The sequence below is a fragment of the Danio rerio genome, chromosome 11, assembly GCF_052040795.2.
Source record: "Danio rerio strain M-AB ecotype USA chromosome 11, GRCz13ab, whole genome shotgun sequence".
Lineage (NCBI taxonomy): Eukaryota > Metazoa > Chordata > Actinopteri > Cypriniformes > Danionidae > Danio > Danio rerio.
The window spans coordinates 40,605,001-40,627,560 of NC_141031.1; the positions used below are offsets into that span (position 1 = coordinate 40,605,001).

The following is a 22,560-nucleotide window of genomic DNA, read 5'->3' on the forward strand; positions in this document are numbered from 1 at the left end:
GCACCAAGGCAACAACGAGTAAGCAGCAGTTCTTACGTACTAGTGATTTACGTACAGTGTTTGGCAAATTGTTTCTAAATAGCTTAAAAGTAAAATAGTGGATTTTTTTCTAATATCATCTACTTATTTTTATTTTAATTAAGCCAACTGAAAAGAAACAGTGATGGAAAAGGTGTTAAATGTTAAACATGTTTCTTTAGTTTGTTAATATTCTATTGATGAGGGCCACACATTTAATGTAAAGGATGTTATTACTTGGTGTATTAAAGTTCAGCAACCTGGTTTCATTGTTCTAAACACATTTGTCAATGACAATCCCACTGAAATTGTTGACTATCATTCTTAATTTGAATTGATTTTAATTGTCAATTTCAAAATCTTTGGCTGTAGAAGCAACACTGTCAGGTGGTGTAACTGGTTTTTGTCAATTGGTGTAACCAGTATTTTACATAAAAATATAATTATGTACATGGAAATAATGTGAAATTAAAATTAAAACACTTAGTTTAGTGTAATAAAATAGTTTTTAACATTTTTTATATAATTTGTCAAAGATTATTTAGAAACCAGAAGTGTTTTTAGCATGTGTCTGGCCGAATATTGCAAAAACTCATTAAAATGTACATTTAGAGATAATGCGAATACAATAAATGTTATTGTGGTATTTTAAAATGAAGTATTTATTTCAGTGTGTACACTTGCATATCATCTAGAAGGAGTAAATTTTTTAATATTTCACAATTTTTGGCAGTTACACCATTTGACATTTTCAGTTGCATTCAGTCTTAATGTCTGTAAAAAATGGTGTAAATGTTATTTTTAATTACATAAAATCAACATGAATACAATCTGTACATTTTAAAATATCTGACGGATGCTTTTAAATCAACTTTGTAAAAGATTTTTAATTTTCCCATCTTGCCAAACCTGTTTTGTCACTGACCCATATATATATATATATATGTATATATATATATATATATGTGTGTATATATATATATATGTATGTATATATATATATATATATATATATATATATATATATATATATATATATATATATATATATATATATATATATATATATATAATATGTGTATATATATATATATATATATATATATATATATATATATATATAATATGTGTGTATATATATATATATGTATGTATGTATGTATGTATGTATGTATGTATGTATGTATGTATGTATGTATGTATGTATGTATGTATGTATGTATGTATGTATGTATGTGTGTGTGTGTGTGTGTGTATGTATATATATATATATATATATATATATATATATATATATATATGTATGTGTATACATATATATGTATGTATGTATATATATATATATATATATATATATATATATATATATATATATATATATATGTATATATATATATATATATATATGTATATATATATATATATATATATATATATATATATGTATATATATATATATATATATATATATATATATATATATATGTATATATATATATATATATATATATATATATATATATATATGTGTATGTGTATACATATATATGTGTATATATATATATATACATACATACATACATATATATATATATAAATTTGGCTTATATGGCTTAGACAATATATTCAACTTGAGTCCACTTCTCATTGTAGCAGGAAGAGGAGCAGGACCGCTACAAAGAAATGCTGAACCGCAGTGATAGCGAACACATTGCCACCAACTACTTCAGACCAAAACGAAGCAGTCAGCTGCTGGCCACCGACTCTGTGAAAAACTCAAGTAAGAATTTGTTTTAATAAATGTTATATATAGTGTTATTTATATATATATATATATATTAGCCCTCTTGAATTATTAGCCCCCCTGTATACTTTTTCCCCAATAAACATAATAGTTTTAATAACTCATTTCTAATAACTGATTTCTTTTATCTTTTGCCATGATGACAGTAAATAATATTTGACTAGATATTTTTCAAGATACTAGTATTCAGCTTAAAGTGACATTTAAAGGCTTATTTAGGTTAAGGTAGTGTAATTAGGCAAGCCATTGTATAATGAAGGTTTATGCTGTAAACAATCTAAAATATATTGCTTAAGGGGGCTAATAAGGTCGACCTTAAAATGGTCTCAAAAATTAAAAACTGCTTTTATTCTAGCCAAAATAAAACAAATAAGACTTTCTCCAGAAGAAAAATATTATAAGAAATACTGTGAATTTTTTTGCATGATAACATGCTAAACATTATTGGTATTCGTAACAAATTGTAACATTTTGTGACATTTATATTTTGCTTATTTATGTTTTAATTTAATTTAATAATTAAAATATTTATTCGCTAAGATATTTATTAATATCCTAGCTATGCATGATTACTTGGTTTTGTGTTTTCCATGTTTGCTAAAATAAAAAGCCTTAAAATTAAATATTTAAATTTTAACATTACCTTTCAATATGTACAAATATTATGCTTTATATTCAGTGTATATATGTATGTATATATGCATGTATATATGCATGTATATGTATATATAGATATACATACATGCATGCATGCATACTTGCATACACTTACATACATACATATATATATATATATATATATATATATATATATATATATATATATATATATATATATATATATAAATATATATATACACACATACACACACACACACACACACACACACACACACACATACATTTACATATATATACATATATATATATATATATATATATATATATATATATATATATATATATATATATATATATATATATTATATATAATTTATTTATTTTTTAAATACACACTACATGCAAAACATGATTTACATGATTTATTTTCACAGAAAATTTTTGAAATTATGTACAGTATGTATGTATGTATGTATGCATACATACATACATATATATCTCTCTCTATATATATCCCCTATATATGTAGGGTAAACATTTCAAAAAGAAAAAAATCACAGGAGGGCTAATAATTTTAACTTTAACCCTATATTCACTGCTGTTCTCTCATACAAATGCTGTATGTTGTGGTTTTCTTGCAGTGAATTTTTCTTCTTCCGTCAGTAATGGCTCAGCCCACCAGAGCTCCAGTGGGTCCGGTTTATCTGCGCTAACCGTAGAATCGATTCTTCCACGTCCCTTCCGTTTAGAGTCTCTGGGAGTTCCGGCTTCACACGGCAAAGTAAAACGCAAAAAGAGCAAGACTCTTATTTCAACAGATTACTAGTATATATATGTGTATATATATATATATATATATATATATATATATATATATATATATATATATATATATATATATATATATATATATATATATATATATATATAAAATAGCCCAGAGCTTGACCTGTTTTTAAGCTGATTTTGTAATTTCATATGTAGATATATAAAGACCTATTTATTATATTAGTGATTAATGATGTACAGGGTAACTTCAAAATGTCACAATGTGGCATCTAAGCACTGTGTTAAACATAGGAATGAATTGTAACCAGGACTACCTTAAGCAGTAATAATGCTCATAATGTGCTGCACTTTCAAGACTAAGCACAGATAAAAACACTTTTTGTGGTATTTTAATGTCTGTAATTAATTGAATACACATTTTTGTCTTGTAAAGTTCTTTTAATCAACAAGTAAAAGTTTTTAATAATTGGGAATGTTTCTGCGAACGTATTTCAGCATGGGGTCGGTGTAAAAAACTTTATTTTTATTTACTGCATATACTGTAGCTGCATTGGAGCATTTTGAGGGATGTAAACAACAATGGTCCCAATGTATTTCCTGTTTTACATATTAAATTTCTATAGTTTCAGAGAATACAAAAAGAGTTACATTGATAAATAATGCTATGATAGCTGTTTGAACATTAATTCATGATTGAACTGTCTCTTGTTACAGTTATGAAATCGTTTGATAACATGCAGGGAATGTTCATGGGCCAATGACATCACATAGATATGGTCTATACATTAATCCACATTAATTCCTCTTTAACCCTTCAACTACCACTTTAAGATAAAAAAGACACAATTCTTTAGTTAAATTGTTTTTTTGTTTGATTTGATCATAATCTATGGACAAAACATCAACCAAACAGTTACAATTCCAGTTAAAGGGATAGTTCACCAAAAAAATAAAATATTTTGAAGAATGCTGAAAACCTGTAACCATTGACTTCCATAATAGGAAAAACAAATACTATGAAAGTCAATGATTACAGGCTTTTCAGTATTCTTGAAAATATATTTTTTATTTAATAGAAGAAAGAAACTCATGAAGGTTTAAAACAAGTGACGGGTGAGCAAATGATGAATTCACCCAAAACTGAAAATTCTGTCATCATTTTCTCATCTAGCAAATCTTACCTTATTACTTGCAATTCTGACTTTATAACTTTGGAATTGCGACTATAACTCAGTATTCTGACTTTATAACTTGCAATTTTAACTTTTTAATTAAAATAATAATTAATAATTATCTTTATTATTTGCGACTTTATAGCTCGGAATCGCAACTTCATAACTCAGTATTCTGACTTTATAACTCACAAATCTGACCTTATTACTCGGAATTGCGACTTTATAACTCAGTATTCTGACTATAACTCGCAATTCTAAATTTATAACTCGGTGTTGCGACTATAACTTATTATTCTGACTTTATAACTTGCAATTTTAACTTTATAACTCGGAATTGCGACTTTATAGCTTGAAATCGCAACTTCATAACTCAGTATTCTGACTATAACTCACAAATCTGACTATTACTTGGAATTGCAAGTAATAGTCGAAATTGTGACTTTATTACTCATAATTGCAACTAACTCAGTATTCTGACTCAATAACTTGCAATTTTAACTTTATAATTAGGAATTGCGACTTTATGGCTCGGAATCGCAACTTCGTAACTCAGTATTCTGACTTTGTAACTTGCAATTTTAACTTTATAATTCGGAATTGCGACTTTATAGCTCGAAATCGCAACTTCATAACTCAGTATTCTGACTTTGTAACTCGCAAATCTGACTTTATTACTTGGAATTGCAAGTAATAGTCGAAATTGTGACTTTATTACTCATAATTGCGACTAACTCAGTATTCTGACTCAATAACTTGCAATTTTAACTTTATAATTAGGAATTGCGACTTTATGGCTCGGAATTGCAACTTCGTAACTCAGTATTCTGACTTTGTAACTCGCAAATCTGACCTTATTTCTCTGAATTGCGACTTTATAAGTCGTAATTGTGTCTTTATAACTCAGTATTCTGACTTTATAACTCGCAATTCTAACTTTATAGCTCGGTGTTGTGACTATAACTGAGTATTCTGACTTTATAACTTGCAATTTTAACTTTATAACTTGGAATTGCGACTTTATAGCTTGAAATCGCAACTTCATAACTCAGTATTCTGACTTTATTACTCGCAAATCTGACTTTATTACTTGGAATTGCAAGTAATAGTCGAAATTGTGACTTTATTACTCATAATTGCGACTAACTCAGTATTCTGACTCAATAACTTGCAATTTTAACTTTATAATTAGGAATTGCGACTTTATGGCTCGGAATCGCAACTTCGTAACTCAGTATTCTGACTTTGTAACTCGCAAATCTGACCTTATTTCTCTGAATTGCGACTTTATACAGTAAGTCGTAATTGTGTCTTTATAACTCAGTATTCTGACTTTATAACTCGCAATTCTAACTTTATAGCTCGGTGTTGTGACTATAACTGAGTATTCTGACTTTATAACTTGCAATTTTAACTTTATAACTTGGAATTGCGACTTTATAGCTTGAAATCGCAACTTCATAACTCAGTATTCTGACTTTATTACTCGCAAATCTGACTTTATTACTTGGAATTGCAAGTAATAGTCGAAATTGTGACTTTATTACTCATAATTGCGACTAACTCAGTATTCTGACTCAATAACTTGCAATTTTAACTTTATAATTAGGAATTGCGACTTTATGGCTCGGAATCGCAACTTCGTAACTCAGTATTCTGACTTTGTAACTCGCAAATCTGACCTTATTTCTCTGAATTGCGACTTTATACAGTAAGTCGTAATTGGGTCTTTATAACTCAGTATTCTGACTTTATAACTCGCAATTCTAACTTTATAGCTCGGTGTTGCGACTATAACTCAGTATTCTGACTTTATAACTTGCAATTTTAACTTTAACTCGGAATTGCGACTTAATAGCTCGGAATCGCAACTTCATAACTCAGAATTCTGACTTTATAACTTGCAATTTTAACTTTAACTCGGAATTGCGACTTTATAGTTCGGAATCACAACTTCATAACTCAGTATTCTGACTTCAGTCACAATTCTGTATTCAGTCACAATTCTGTCTTTATAATTTTAAAAAATAATTTTTAAATAATTTTATTCAGTGGCGGAAATGGGCTTCAATAATAATTAAAGGTTTCTAACATTTTTCAAACATAAAGGTTCATAAAGGTTTGAAACCACTTGAGAATGAATAAATGTTCACTTTTGGGTAAACTATCCCTTTAAACCAATAAGATGAAATAACTATTTGACAAATATTTTTTACAGTGTGCAAAAGGTTTAGATTTTTAGTTAAGCATGTTAAGCAGTGCTTGAACTTGGATGCAGCTTACACAATATTACGCCATCTAATAAAACACCACAGAGTGAGACTTAAATTATTGCTTTGCTGGCGTAATTCACTGCTGTTTACCGTGCACACTATGGTGTGGTTTCGGTTAGAGCAATCATGAAAGGGCAACTGTTAACTGAGTCAACAGAAACAGAAGGACCCATTCTCAGTGTAAGTCATGAACTAGGTCACGCTCTGAGATAAAGAACTTTAATGACAGATTAATCTGAGATGCCAGGTAACATGAACACCAGTCTGTTGGTTGCAACCCAAGATAATGCACTAATCCAATGAAGTGCTGTGTCAGATCGCACTGAGCGCCGTGTAAAATGAGGAGTTTGACTGATAGCTGATCCTCGCCTTCGACAGCCTGCGGTGAAGCAGACAAACCTCATTGTATTCCAGAAAACAGAAAGTGATTTTTGGGAAGTGATCATTTGGAAATGCAAAACTAGCTTGATTTCTACCGATTTGGAGCTCTCTTTCAACAGTAATTTAGTAAGTCATTTAAGGCTAATTGCTAATCTACTCAGTTTGGAAGTCAAGACTTTAAGGGATAGTTCACCCAAAAATGAAAATGTTTTCACTACACTACCTGACAAACGTCTTGTCTATCCAAATGTTAGGCACAACAAATAATAACTTGACTTCTAGTTTATCATTTGGTATCAGAAGTGGCTTATATAAAAAGCAAAGGCCTCTAGAGTACGCTTATTTTACCATAATAAAACATGATCATGCCTTGATTTTTAATGATTTAATTAGGACAGTAAGGTCTGACTTTGCTTGGACAAAAGTCTTGTCATTTAATAGAAATAATGACAACTGCATCCATACATCTCTTCATCCATTTTAATTTTCCAAGTTCACCAGGAAAAGTAAATCTACTGCATCATCTTGCATCAGGCATCCCGGTTTCAAGGTGCGATCACAATAACCATTGTTTAGCAAAATGTCATGGGCAAAGTCCAGTTAAATAAGAATCAGGAGTTTCACATGAATGCTGAAAACATTCTGCCTCCTTTACCATAAAAAAGCTGCTTGGCTTGAAAGTGACTAAAATACGAGACAATAGACCTTTTCTTGCTTGTGAAATACTTCGTTGCGACCACACCTTTTATACTAGATTTAGAAGATTTAGATTTGTAACCAATCCATCAACCTATTGGCCCTCAAGATGGATCCGTCAAAGCACTAAGTCATCAAAATAAAGTAACTTGCCACACTCATTCATTCATTCATTTTCCTTCGGTTTAGTCCCTTTATTCATCAAGGGTCACCACAGTGGAATGAACCGCCAACTATTCCAGCATATATTTTACACAGCAGATGCCCTTTCAGCTGCAACCCAGTGCTGGGAAATGCCCATTCACACTCAATCCCTCTCATATGGCCAATTTAGTTTATTCAATTCACCTACAGCGCATGTCGAGACTGTGGGGAAAACCGTAGCACCCGGAGGAAACCCACGCCAACACTGGGAGAACATGCAAACTCCACACAGAAATGTCAACCCAGCCCATCCGGGGCTCGAACCAGCAACCTTCTTGTTATTTGGCAACAGTGATAACCACTAAGCTATCGTGTCGCACCACTTACCACACTGTATTTCTTAAAAACAAAAAACAGTGAAGGGTAAAGTTTCTGTGGCCATTGCTACCAAAAAGAATCACAGAAATAACTTGTTCATCAAACATCCAAAAATCACACCAATGTTCGAGCTAATATGCTACGACAACATTTTTAAAAACTCCTAAATGTTTTTTTTCTCCTCCAAAGTTAAAATTAAATCCCAAATGTGTGTTTCCATTAAGCTGTTAGAGCAGCTCACTGTATTATTGATAACCTAGTAACCTAACCAATAGTAAACAAGGCAAGCGTAATGATCGGTCACATGTAATGTCCACTTAAGTCGATATATTAAATATTTTGACAGGCCTATCGCACAACACGTGGACATGACCTCAATCATTTTTAGTGATACAATATATATATCACCCATACATAAAAACCAATTTTAGCTGATTGTGCAACATCTCTGTCTCTATTGGAGGTGTCAGTATGGTTAGAAACACTATAGTGTTTACTATAGTATATTTTCATGTGGGTGTCTGACAACTGAAAATAGATCTGCGGCAGATATCGCAGCCTCGGTTACAGTTTACCTTGCACTTTTTTTTTTCACATTTGTTATTATTTATATATTTAGGATATGCATTTTCACGTTCTGATTCCAATGCCTCATTAATAAATAGTTAAAATTACTACAACTAAATTAAATACTCTTAAGAATAAAATATGATGTGTTCTTTGGAAGAGTGTACTTGCATCGTGATATTATATTGTCGTTCTGCCATTATATAATGAGCTGCATAAAATGGTCCTAAAATGACAATAATATTGTTTATTGCAATATATTTTGATGCAATATATCATGCAACAAAAAAATTATACCGTGACAGGTCTATGTCCTCTACAAGTTTATTCTGCAAATGCCTTTCCATCTATTTGCATTAAGCCCTTTCCACAAAAACAAAAAACAAAAGTCCGAACCACCTCAAGCGAGCATAAAAACGTATTTTTGAACGTGTTTTATGCGTTATTTGCTAAACTTTCAAAATGCCTATTATCAAATTGATGGAAACCTATGGAACAAAATTGTTGAAATGAAAAGTATTGAAATGAAAAGGTTGTTGAATAGCACTAACTAAAAAAAATTATACACTTAATTCGGGACTTGTAGAGCTGCGCATTGATGGAATTGCTCTTCAGTGTTTGGACTTTCAGCAGTGAATATTAAAACACACTGAACTGAACTAAACTGAACTTCAACTCTGAAAACTGGACTGACACTGTTTCAATTTACTATAATCTTCTATGTTGAGCTGCTTTGACACACTCTACATTGTAAAAGCGCTATACAAATAAAGTTGAATAAAACTGAACTGCTTGAATTTTAATGACTTAAATTGCCAGTGTTTGTATTTTCCTGAAATTGACCATAGTGTCTAGTGTTTATTTAAGCTGTGAATAATTCAAAACACATTCTTCAATTCAATACTTCATATTCAACTTCCAGATTTCACATCTAAAATATTCAGTTGTGTTTGAAAATACCATGTATAATATTCAAAAGGCAATTTTCAGCTCATTTTATTTCAGTTTAAAAATGTGCTTCCTTAAATTCAGTGGTTTTAAATTAGACTTTTAAAATTCAACATTTCATCCGAAAACTGCAGGAAAAGCAACAGATTGCAGACTCGCCATATCCAGAGCTCTGCTTTTTTTACCATTAGGTTAAGATGGAGCAATTTAAAGGGCCATGAAACCCCCCTTTTCGATTCATGTCTACCTCCGAATTCTTTCAAAAAATGCTTCGTAATGTGCGTGGAGCTCTGCGAGCGGAGGGAGGAGTGGGCGTGACCGGCAGAGCAGGGGGAGAAAGAGGCAAGCGAACAACTTTCAGTTGGCTAGCAAAATGAGACACAAACCGTGAGGAGACGCATGATTTTATAGTTTACAAAGTTAAAATGCAAATAAATAAATGGTTATTCAAGAGTTCGCACTTAGATATTGCTTGATAATAATAGCAGGTTTGCCTGGAAAAGAAGCCTGAGCTTTGTGATAATTGAGCCCAGGACTCCCGCCTGGTCAATGAGCATGTAAGGGAAGTGCGAGATTAGGTAGTTCTCGAGAGCTCCCCCTGGTACAGGAGGAGATGGGGTGAATGGGGGTTTCTTCGAGAAACGATGATAAAGGAGTAGTTTTAGCCAGGCTACTTATAGTGAGTTTGGATTAATCTGATTGGCTAACTATTGATTATAGATGAGACATCAGCTGTGATCAATCATATCACATGCTCGTCTGGATATTAGTTTGTGGAAACTTCACGTAATTTAATCCCCTGCTACATATACGATAGATTATTCGTAATTTCATGTACATATAACAACAATTTTTTGTATCATCATATAGATAATCGTGTTTATATAAACACTATAAATGAGGAATCTAGAAGATTTTAAGCAAATGGTGAACACAGCAGCACGGATATAGACAATGTGTCTGAATGGTAACAAACTCAATTGATAAAAGACAAAGTCCACCATTTTCCAATTCTCGAACAGCTCGCACAACAAAAATACTTGCTGCAAACCAACAGCTTTGCTGTATTGGGCCTGAAAGAATCACGAAGAAAAACATGCAATAAACCCCGTGGATCATGGAAACAAACACATACGACCCGTGGCATGCACTGACATGGTCTCACCCAGTCATTGGGTCTCACAGCTTGGCAGTTCTGCCTTGCCTTCTGAAAGCACATGCTCTCATGAATAATTAAGAAGCAGTGTCTTGTCATGGGATACGATGTGTAATAATGAAAACCGACGCGTCATCACTCCACTTACAGATGCACGCTACGTCAGTTTTTGATCCCCCCCAAAAATTATATTAAACCCGGAAGATGAAATTAGCTGACAAAAGCTCAAAATTATCCAGTTTTCCCCACAATCAAAGCTGACAGGTGCTAACGCTGTCTCAACTAATGCTCAACACACACAAATCTGTTAAAATGAATAAAAAGTACTCCAGGGTATTCTAAACCCTAAAATAAACAGCTGTGTTCAATTTCAGGACCTAAAAAGTCAAACCCTGGCAATTCAAGTCATTAAAATGCAAGCAGTTGTTAATTCAGTGTATTATTTTTTTCAGTTAGTGCTCTTTGACAAGCTTTTTATTTCAATACTTTTGGCACTGATTTTGTTCCATAGAAACCCAGCAAGCAAAAATCACATCCTAACCTTTATCTCCACTTCAAAGCCTCAGTGGCTCAACGGTTACTTTTGAAGCTATTGTTGTCTTCGGAAGAAAGTTGTAAAACATATAGTGCTCATAAATGACTGATAAGATAGTATTCTTGTTAAATGGAGCATTGATTCGGACCTGGGGGAAAAAAAACGTAGAGAACAAATCTCAGTTTTTCAACAATCCTAGTTTTCGTAATGCCTCTCTCCGATCTTTTCCGATGCTGGGAACCGGCACGCTGAAAACTTTTGTACGAGACGACAATATATTGAAGGGTTTTCTGGGTGTCGATTCATTTGCATCCATTTGAGTATCTTTATTGGTTGCCATTGTAGAAGAGCGTGGCCTGTGGCTCTGAGAAACTGCATTGGTGTTTGATCCAGACAGTCCCATTCCAGTGCGTTCCAAAGTGGCGGATTTTGCCGTTGAAGTCATATTGGCATGTTGTGCATGGGAAGACGATGTCAAAAGATCGCTCGCTGACCTCTGGTGGAGCGGACTGGATCTTTGAACTGTCTGATTTATTTGTTCTTCAGGTCTTGCTGGGATACTGTTTGCAAGATGTTCACTTGAGGCCTGGTTTGCTGGTTTAGATTGAGATTGCTTTAGCTGTTTGCAGATCTTTGCGTCTTCCTTGAGAAGACCCAACTTGCAAAGAGCCTCCACTCTTACTTTCTCTGGATTCATTAATTTTTCTCCTGAATAAGCCATCGAGGAGTCCTTATTGGTTCCAGATGCTCCTTCTTGGTTCAATTTCTTTTTAGGTTTAGGAGCTACCGGTGGAGGAGCAGGTTTGAAAATGGTTTGGGATTCAGAGGTTTTCCCATTAATATCTTTTTTTGTGGAATAATTAGCTTCAGTTGCATTGGTTTTCCTCATGGACGCACTCTTGCGCAGCTGCACCAGAGCTTCATAGGAAAGCGGTCCTCTATGCGCCACGTTCTCTGACTGCAAATTTTTCTGTTGTTCCTTCTTAATTTCTTTACTACTTTTGGCTTTACGTGGAGGTGGTATCACAACAACGTTGACCTCTGGGGGAACTCGTGGAGCTTCTTGGTGGATCTGGATAGATTCAGATGTCACTTTGGATGCTGTGTTTTTCTGGGACGCAGCTCTGGTTTGGAGTTTTGAATTATGGTTTGCGAGGACAAATGGCGTAGGAACCATATAATTCAGAATTTCAGAATTTTGCTCGAAGCTGCCAGATGAATATAGACCTTCAGATCGGCTTTTGGGCATATCTACAACAAAGAAAATATAAATTAGGGCATTATCAGATATATGACCATATATATTGCAATATGACCATATATATTATTTCAGTATGTCACTAAATACATTGTTTATCATACTTTTTCCTCATTTAGATAAGTGCAGTATTGCACTACTGGGATGCAGACAGAAACATGAATAACAGCATCGCAAAAAAGTGCTGCAACCTTTAAAGTACAATGTTTCCTTTCTTATTTAGTGAAAAGTGTGTTATACTTATTTTCTATATTTTAGATTAACATTTGCCCTTAAACAGTGGTGTAAAGTAATGAGTTACAAGCACCCCAATTACTGTAATTGAGTAGTTTTTCTCAGGAATTGTAATTTACTAAGTAGGCTAGTTTTAAAAATGTGTACATTTACTGTCCCTTGAGTACATTTTTAGAGCTGTATTGGTACTTTTACTCCACTATTTTCCTTTAACCTGCATTCACTACTTTATTTTTGTCTTGTTTATGGGGATTGACAGAGTATAAAAATCAGTTCTACGATTCCTGTCCAATCCAATCGCATATAGAAAGTAAATTACATCAAACTGAACTACCTCAAGACATGGGCAATTTATAAATGCTGCCCTAAAAACTGGCCCTAAATATGATCACATATGAACGAGTACATTTTTGAGTATATCCTTTTAAAATGTTAAAAAGAAATGATGTTTAACATGTGGTCAATATAGATAAACTATCAATTGATTGAATTTACAAAAATGGTACTCCAGTATGTCATTATCAGGATGTGAGATGACTTTTATTTTGATATGAGATTTTTGTCATATCACCCAGCCTGGAAGTTTTTTTTTTAAAAGTCCTACGAGGCCATGCATTGCTTATTATTCTTTCTTGTTTCCTCATGATCTCGACACAACTCGTTTTCTTGTGATCAATACTGTTTTCTCATGATCTCGACTTAACAATGAGTTGTTTTCTTGTGATCACAACATACTTTTTTTGTTTTTATTGATTTATGCATTAATTATTATTTATTTATACCTGCCCAATGTATGACCGGCTACCAAAAATTTTCAGATGTAGGCTACGTTCCTGCCTTTAAAAAAGAGGGTTTTATTTTAACGATCTAGGCGCAAAGTCTAAAGCGCGTGGCGCAGAAGCATTAAAAGCATGTTCGAGTCCACTTTTGCTGTTTTAAGCATGGAAAAATACACTCTGCGCCACGGCGCATGGTCTAAAAGGGTTGTGCTTATGCTCTTAATGAATTATGGGTGTGTTTTAAGCATAACCTGCATTAAACCAATCAGTCTCATCTCAGATTTCCATTTAAGAGTCAGTTGCGTCATGCCATAGCACATTTGCTATCTACATGGTGGACTTTGTAAGTGGAAAACGCTACACTAGTGAGAAAACAGTTAAACAGACCATCTGCAGCGCAAGGATAAAGAACAAGCCTCCCCCATTCAGCCTCTTTACTTTCACTCTTTACTCCTTTCCTTTCATGAATAAGGAAACGTTGTTGTCCACTAAAGACATCCATTAGCCTACATATTTAATTTCGTTTGTTAAACGCAAAGATTTGTTTCAAAGCTATTTCTAAATTCAGTTCTAATTTCCAGCAAACGAATAAATAAACAATAATAAAGAAGTGTGGTCAAAAAAACTGAGTTATATCCAAATACACATGCTGTTCTTATGCGTTGAGCCCACGTAGGTGCATAAGTAACGACTTTCGACCTGCTTTTAGACGGTCAATGGCGCAGTCTATTTCAGTTCTTCAAAATAGCAACGCACCAACAATGCGCCTAAACACACCTCTATTTTAGACCAGCACACCCATGAGTCCATAAAGAGGTGCAAATTGATTTGCTATTTAAACAGTGTGGTGCAAACATGAAAGTTAGGTTTGCGATGGTCTGAAAATAGCCACAAATCGTGCCAAACACGTCTTGCGTCTTATTGCGCAGGGTGTATGATAGCAGCCAGAATCTTTCGCATGTAACTTAATGATTGTTTATAATGAAGAGGCAGCGCAAGTGTTTTCCTAGAGCAGCAGTTTCGTCTGCAGGAGATAATGAGAAAACATTAAGTCATGATCATGAAAAATATAATAACGCATGACCTCTAAGGATTTACGTACCTATTAGTAATAGATAAGAGCTAGAAATAGTAAAGGAGGTCCAGCACACCTTGACTAGGGAGCTTGTTGAGTTTTATTGATGCAGAGATGTGGGCTGCTTTGTTAGCTACATTTCCTCGTGCTGGCAGCTGAAGGGATTCATCATTAGACAAGCCACTGTCATCCTCTGTATCCAATGACTGAATAGTCTCCTCTAGGTACATGAGACAAGCCTTCTCCTCAGCGGAAAGATACTCTAGACTTTCATCACTCTGAAACAGAAATCGTTGTGAATGGCTAAACTTTTACTCCTTTATATTTAGGTCAAAACCTGTAAGATTGACTTTATTTAAAGCACAACAACAGACATTATGAAGAATATTTTTGGCTATGAAATGAAAGCCATAAAGACAAAACTATTTTTTTGAAAATCGGCTCATTTTACAACTCCCCAAGAGTTAAACAGTAGGGTTTTACCATTTTTGAATGCATTACGCTGATCTCCAGGTTTGGCTGAAGCACTTTTAGCTTAGCTTAACATAATTAATTGAATTCGATTAGACCTATTTTAAAAAAATAAAATAAATAATAAACATTTTTAAAAAGAGTTTTCATAAGTTACTATTTAAAGCTTGACTCTTCTGTAGTTATGTTGTGGACCGATGGAAAATGAAAAGTTGTAGTTTTCCAGGCCAATATGGCTAAAAACTAAACTCTCATTCTGGCGTAATAATCAAGGAACTTTGCTGAAGTACCATGGCCAGAGGCATCGCCAGTAGAGAGGGGGGGGGGTGCAGAGTGCATAGGGCCCGGCAATTTAGGGGCCCATCGACGGCAACCTTAAGGGTCTCACTTGCTCTTCATTTTATGATAAGAGGCGCCCACTAAAAAATATTGTGCATAGGGCCGAAAATTGCTGGGTACACCCCTGACCATGGCTGCAGCAGGAGCTATTGAGAAACTGGCTGAATGGATTAAAAATGGTAAAACTGAACAGTTCTCTTCATTTCAGCAGGTATGTGAAAAGTTTAATATTGCAAATAACAACTTTTTTCCGTTATCTCCAAATTCGCGATTTTGTGCGTAAAATGTTCCCTCATTTTCCGGCATCGCCTCCTAGCTCCTCATTTAATAATTTACTGGAAAGTCCCACAATTTGGAAAAGGATTATATCATCACTCTACTATAACATTATGGCACCAACTTGATACATCCCATTCCCAAATTAAATCTGTGTGGGAAGACGATCTGGGCAATTTCAGATGAGAATTGGGAATCAGTCCTATACAGAATTCGCAAGTCCTCTGTCTGTGCAAGACATGGACTTCTGCAGTGCAAAATTGTGCATCGTGTACACTGGACAAACCTAAAGCTCTTAAAGCACTTTCAGCATATAGATCCAGATTGCAATCGCTGTAATTCCACCCCAGCCACTCATGCACATATGTTTTGGTCTTGTATAAAGCTTAATTACTATTGGGACACTTCTTTTAACTATATGTTTTTGGGTATATATATCTCCCCTTGCTCACTGATTGCCATTTTTGGAATTTTGCCTACATCATTCAATCTTACAAAAATACAATCTGATTTGCTTGTTTGCTTGTTTTGTTCTCATTGTATGTGCTTAAGTTGATACTATCTATTCTTTTTGAAATAAAATTTTGTTTTGTCTTATTTTTTTACTGTAATTTACCATAAAAATCATTAAAAAAAAAAAAAAAAAACTCAACTGTTTAATCTATTCAGCCAGTCTCTGGGTCAGGTGGGAACACGTTTAGCTTAGCTTAGCATAATTCATTGAATTGGATTAGACCATTAGCATTTTGCTAAAGAAAATAAAATAGAGTTTTGATAATTTTCCTATTTAAAGCTTGACCCTTCCGTAGTTACATTGTCTAATAAAACGATGAAAAATGAAAAGTTGCTAATATCATTGCTCCTGCTGCAGCCATGGTAAGTCATCAAAGTTCCTTGATTATTATTAGAATGAGAGTATAATTTTTAGCCATATCGGCCCAGAAAATAACAACTTTTTATTTTCCATCGGTCTTAGTACACAACATAACAACAGAAGAGTCAAGCTTTAAATAGCAAACTTATGAAAACTTTTTTGAGCGAGATGCTAGTGGTCTAATTCAATTCAATGAATTATGCTAAGCTAAGCTAAAAGGTCTACCTGAGATCAACTGAATGAATTCAAAAATGGTAAAACTCAACAGATTAACTCTATGGGAGTTGTAAAACGATACTATTCACACCATTTTGTCTACTTTACAACAATAATGATAAATGATAAAGAGAAACAAACTCACTGAAATCACTTATGAAACAATTTAAGTCCAGATGATTAACAACAATAACATTGACAGTCAGAATCCTCCTAAATCATTGGTCTGTGTAACTGCATTGATATTTATAATAAACAAAACAACAGCATGCATCAATTTGAATGGAAATCACCATTACAGTAATGACAGTAATGTATCGAAAATCGTCTTTTGACAGTCACAAAATAAAGTCACACAGGTTTTGAATGCCATAAACTTTCAGTGCTTTGATATGTCTTCATAAAATAAAGGTACTTCTTACAAAGCATGAGTTGAAGCTGACCACGCTATCACAGCTGCCATTACTGTCAATCTCGCCCATTGTGTCGAGACCATTGCCGTCTTGCCGCATGTCACTTATCGGCATTGCAAATGAAGAAAACCTCCACCCTGATATGAATTCAAAGCTCTTTATCAGTGCTGATGAAACTGCATTTCCTTTAAAAGCAGAATACAAACAAATCTAATTGAAAAGCATCCTTTGCAAAAGTCATTTTAGATATAACAGTGGAAATCACAGAGCAATTATAGGCAATTTTATTCTGAATGTACATCAATTTAAAATGGCAAGCAATTATATATGAATAGCTGTACAGCAAATAATAGTTTTTAAAAGAAAAATAAGCTTTGACCTGCAGCTCAAAGTACACTAGGCTAAATATAATTAGGCTATGTGCATAAAAAATGTTTCACATCAGAAATTCTTCTTTAATTTTTAGTAGACAGGTGGATTTCTACAGGTTCATGAAAGACCAGTAAATCAATACGCTTTATTAGTTCGTCATAAAATTCTCAGTTTACAGTGTTGTAAATTTGAGTATGACGTAGATGTTGATAACACTTGTTTCTCTTTCTATGACGGCGTATGTGATAGGCAAATTTAACAGCAAACAGGTTTTCTTTGTGGATAAAAAAAGAGAAGCAGTTGCATTGCATTCAGATTAGGAGTGTTCACAAGGTCTGTAATAAATAAACTAATCAGTAAACCATATCGCTATGACAGTGAAAGCAAGGTCCATTCTTACAGACATAATAAACCCACTGGCCTTTTGGATTATATTAGTGTTATTCACATTGGCTCTGAAACACCATCAGTTTTAGAGAATCCATAACTTTATATGGTATAATCATAACAACATTGCATGTCTAAAATGTATATGAGTTTATTCTGAATTTATGACCTACATTACATAACAAAGTTTGCTTAACTTTGTTATCTGTCCAAAGGGTGTGTGAAGCTTTCAGTGTCAAATTAAGTTAGTTCAAATTAAATTGTTTAGTGTTTAATTTCTAGGTATGTTGCTAAATAGCGTGAAAGAGGTAGTGTTTGGATTAAATCTGATTTTTAAACGAGGCATTTCATCACATTATATCCAATTGCTTGCTTACTTTACAATAGCTTGCTCTTTACTCACTTCTCTGATTAGAACTGTACGCTATATTAATAATTTGCTCATTACTTTATTGTAAAACATATATTATCAATATATATAGACATAATTAGAAAATATGCCTTGATAAAATCTTACCTTGAGGGCAGAAAGAGTTATTAGATGGCACCTCAGCAGGTTCACGTGCTTCCACAGTCTCGGCGTCAGTTCTGCGTGTGTTACAGTGTGCAGTCCAGTACTGTAAATAGGGGAATCTTCGACCAATCATTTACGTTTCTTCGCTGCAGCAGCCAATCAGAAAACGGCGCGGTGAGTGTGGAGAATAAAACAAACGTTCGTCTCAAAATCAAACTACCGTTTAAAGTGAGGGGAAACGGAGCTGAGAGTAGTAAGTATACACCTGCAACGACTTATGTTTACACGTCTGTACTAACAAACACACGATGACAGAAAGTGTCAGGAGGATCAACAGGAAATCCTAGTTAATCGCGTTATTAAAGGGTTTCTTAAAATAACATTAGTTTAATCCCCGTCAACTGCAACTGATTTGATCCTGGTTTACCGACTGGGATTCATTATGTTTTCACACCACAGTCGGTGTTAACATTTGTTTGGTAACGCTTTACAATAAGGTGGTATTAATGAATCTACCAACATGAATAAACAATGAACAATACATTATAATTAGAGTATTTGTTCATGTCAGTTAATAAAAATACATTGTGCTTTGTTCATAGGTTGTTCATGTTAACTCACAGTGCATTAACTAATATTACCAGGCATTAGGTTGGGCATTAGTTAATGGTGAAATATCATTAGTATTGTTCATAGTTCATGTTAGTAAATATATACATTAACTAATGAAAAATAAAAGTAAGTAAAAGTGTAAAGTGTGTGACCATTAGTTTCTTAAATCCAACTACTTTTAATGCTGTTAGTAAGAATTACTATGTGAAAATTAAACATGGTTTCCTTCAGATAAAACAAACAAAATACTTAGTTGGTTTGTGTTGTAACCAAGGTAGTCACAGAGTAACAATTGTTTTGCTGGACTAATTATTGATTACTATTTGAATACTTACTGCACAACCTATACTAAATATACACTCACCGGGCACTATATTAGGTACACCTTACTCGTTCTGTGTTGGACCCTCCAGAACTGCCTTAAAACTTCATGCCAAAGATTCAACAAAATATTGGAAATATTCCTCAGAGATTTTGGTCCTTACTGACATGATAGCCTCATGCAGTTGCTGCAGATTTATCGGCTGCACATCCATGTTGTGAGTCTTCCATTTCACCAAATCTTAAAGGTGCTCTATTGGATTGAGATCTGGTGACTGTGGAGGCCGTTTGAGTACAGTGAACTCGTCCTGTTTAAGAAACCAGTCTGAGATGATTCACGCTTGACATGGCGCATTATCCTGCTGGAAGTAGCCATCAGAAGATGGGTGGTCTTGAAGGGATGGACAAGTGGTTATTTGAGTTACTGTTGCCTTTTTCACAGCTCTAACCAGTCTGGCCATTCTCTTCTGACCTCTGGGATCCACCAAGTATTTGTGCCCACAGAACTGCCGCTCACTGGACATTGTCTCTTTTTCAGACCGTTCTCTGTAAACACTAGAAATGGTTGTGCGTGAAAATCCCAGTAGCTCAGCAGTTTCTGAAATACTCAGAACAGCCCAACTGGCACCAACGACCATGCCATGGTCAAAGCCACTTAAATCACCTTTCTTCCCCATTCTGGTGCTCTGTTTGAACTGCAGCAGATCATAATGACTACATATACATGCCTAAATACATTAAGTTGCTGCCATGTGATTGGCTAATTAGAAATTTGAGTTAACAAGCAGTTGGACAGGTGTACCTAATAAAGTTAAGTTATAGTAAAACCATAGTTACTTTTTGTAAGGTCAAAATAGAAGGCAACTGTGGTGTTTTAATTGGTAGAGTTTTAATCTCATGATTGTTTTTTTTTCTTTGCAATTCAAAGAATAGGTCACAATTGCAATTTCTCTTAATTCTGAATGTAAATTTTGCAAATGTAATTTTTTTTTAGACCAGGGGTGTCTTGCAGATTTTAGCTCCAACTTGCCTTAACACACCTGCAAGGATGTTTTAAAGCCTAGTAAGAGCTTGATTTGCAAGCCCAGGTGTGTTAGGGTGATTGGGGTTGGAACTAAGCTTTGCAGGACACCTGCCCTCCAGGACGGAGTTTGGGCACCTCTGGTTTAGATTTTTTACAATTCTGTATTGCAATTCTGACTTTTTTTCCTCAAAACTGCAACATTAACTCTTGCAGTTTATTTGCTTTTGTCTAATTCGAGTTTATAGCTCAAATTCTGCTAAGTACTAGAGTTGCACGGTTTACCGGTTTGATGCTAGTATCGCGATACTATGGCTTCAAAATACTGCCGGTGCCACTGCAGTTTGTAAACGGTAGTATCGTCATTATTTGTTTATCTACAATAGATAATGTTGCATTGGGGGAAATCACTAAAATGCTCACACGCTAGTGCTACAATAGATTATTTTATTTGAATGGTCTGTGGAGCACTTTAAAGTTGCAAAACTGTGGAGAATTCACGCCTTTTATGGTAGCATACTGCACGTTTTCTAATGCTTCAGATCGAACGCACATCTGAATCGGTTCATTTCTGTTACTGTTAATATGATTTAGCAGCTACAACAACCACAACAATCTCTTTAAAAGAACGAATCACAAAGTGAAAATTTTAATTACTTTGGATAGTTACCTGATAAGACTGAAAAAAAAAAATAGATGAAAAACCCAAAATAGCAACAGAAAACATTGAAACAATTTTTGACCAAATCATATAGCCTAATTTAGTTGGAAAAATACTCTTTTGTAACAAATTTCAGTTGTTATAATTTGTATCTTTAGTTTAATGTACTTTTGTTGGTCAGTTATCTACAAAATAAACAAAAAGAGTGAATACATTTTAGCTTAAGTGAGGTGCAAATAATCCTTTTTGGTCTGAAGGGAATTATGAATTACATTCAAGTAGGCTTATTATAACATACAATATAGTATTTCTGACATTTTTCTTTATAATTTGAGTTATGAATTGCAGTATGGCAATACTACTTGGTATTGTGATACTTCAGCTGGTATAGTATCCATGGCTCAACAATAAGGGCCAGCGTGTGAGATGCTCAGGACAGTAGACAGAATGGTTACTGGCCTGATCGGGCAACTGATGCCCTGTCACTAAAGTTTAATTTGCCTGTGACTATTTGTCAATTGCGTGCAAATACAGTCAGAATCAAGAAACAGTTTGTGTTTTTATGCCTTCAAATACTATCTTCTTGGTTCCTCTTATTTGATTGGATGTTGTTAGTACATACTTTTTTTTTTACGTAACAACCATTACAGCGAAGAGACAGCAACATGGGGGCAACATCAAGTGATAATGCTAAAGGAAAACATTTGTTTCTAATGTCTTCGAAGGAGAAATTTACGAGGGTACACCAAGACTAAAAAAATAAAGTGATGTTTTGTACAGTTTGACATCAGTTTGGCAGGTCAGCCATCTTTTGTTTTGCAATTAAATACCTGCACATTTTGCTACTTTTGTTTGCAAATCACTGTTTGAAATTTTCTCATTATACATTTATTAACATTTTTTAAATATTTAAATTCTAGATATACAAATATTTTGACACAATTTTTAATTTGTGGCTAAGAAATAGCTATTAATTTGTATTTATTTTTTGGTCGGGCCAGTGAAAACATTTACAGGGCAAGTAAAAATCTGAACCACTGGTCCGATCGAGCCAGTAGTAAAAATCATTAGCGTTGAACCCTGGTATTGTAAGATTATTTAAGTTTTTATCGTGACAACCCTACTAAATACATATCAAAACATGTGGTAATTTTAATTTAAAAAATGTTAGAATAGCCTAGAAATGTTTATAACTCGCAACTATCAGATAAAACATTCAATAATATCTGGCAACATTTGACAGTGGGGTGTAGTG

At 33.8% G+C, this 22,560-nt stretch overlaps 2 protein-coding genes and 1 long non-coding RNA gene across 19 annotated transcripts in view; 2 read left to right on the forward strand and 1 right to left on the reverse strand.

Moving 5' to 3' along the window:
• kif17 (kinesin family member 17) overlaps window positions 1-3,769 on the forward strand; it is a 24,522-nt gene extending 20,753 nt beyond the window's left edge. For 2 of the 7 annotated variants that reach the window (XR_015501996.1, XR_015501998.1), the window contains exons 12-13: window positions 1,672-1,798; window positions 3,085-3,238. Coding sequence is in view for 4 of the 7 variants with exons in the window: in NM_001386321.1 (NP_001373250.1) it covers window positions 1,672-1,798; window positions 3,085-3,269 (312 nt within the window). In the remaining 3 variants the exon portion in view is untranslated. 7 annotated transcript variants of the gene reach the window in all.
• Window positions 3,770-5,311: 1,542 nt separating this feature from the next.
• LOC147841868 (uncharacterized) lies at window positions 5,312-9,629 on the forward strand. Its single transcript, XR_015503083.1, has 3 exons — window positions 5,312-5,638; window positions 5,790-6,205; window positions 6,289-9,629. It is a non-coding gene; the product is annotated as an uncharacterized LOC147841868 (long non-coding RNA).
• On the reverse strand, window positions 9,067-20,325 carry zgc:158258. Of its 11 annotated transcripts, XM_087272867.1 has the most exons (6): window positions 20,288-20,325; window positions 19,667-19,709; window positions 18,694-18,836; window positions 17,427-17,602; window positions 14,905-15,106; window positions 9,067-12,733 (listed from the first exon to the last, which is right to left on the reverse strand). In XM_087272867.1, exons 3-6 carry the CDS (start codon window positions 18,821-18,823, stop codon window positions 11,661-11,663), a joined length of 1,581 nt encoding a protein of 526 aa, XP_087128993.1. In that variant the 5' UTR covers window positions 18,824-18,836; window positions 19,667-19,709; window positions 20,288-20,325; the 3' UTR covers window positions 9,067-11,660.
• Window positions 20,326-22,560: the final 2,235 nt, after the last annotated feature.

Excerpts from the sequence above, each read along its gene's own strand:
- zgc:158258 (XM_087272867.1), bottom strand. The coding sequence starts at position 18,823 with ATGATTGGTCGAAGATTCCCCTATTTACAGTACTGGACTGCACACTGT. Across the intron at positions 15,107-17,426 it reads TCAGCTTCAACTCATGCTTT|AGTGATGAAAGTCTAGAGTA; the intron begins GTAAGAAGTACC and ends TTTCTGTTTCAG. Across the intron at positions 12,734-14,904 it reads CAACAAGCTCCCTAGTCAAG|ATATGCCCAAAAGCCGATCT; the intron begins GTGTGCTGGACC and ends TCTTTGTTGTAG.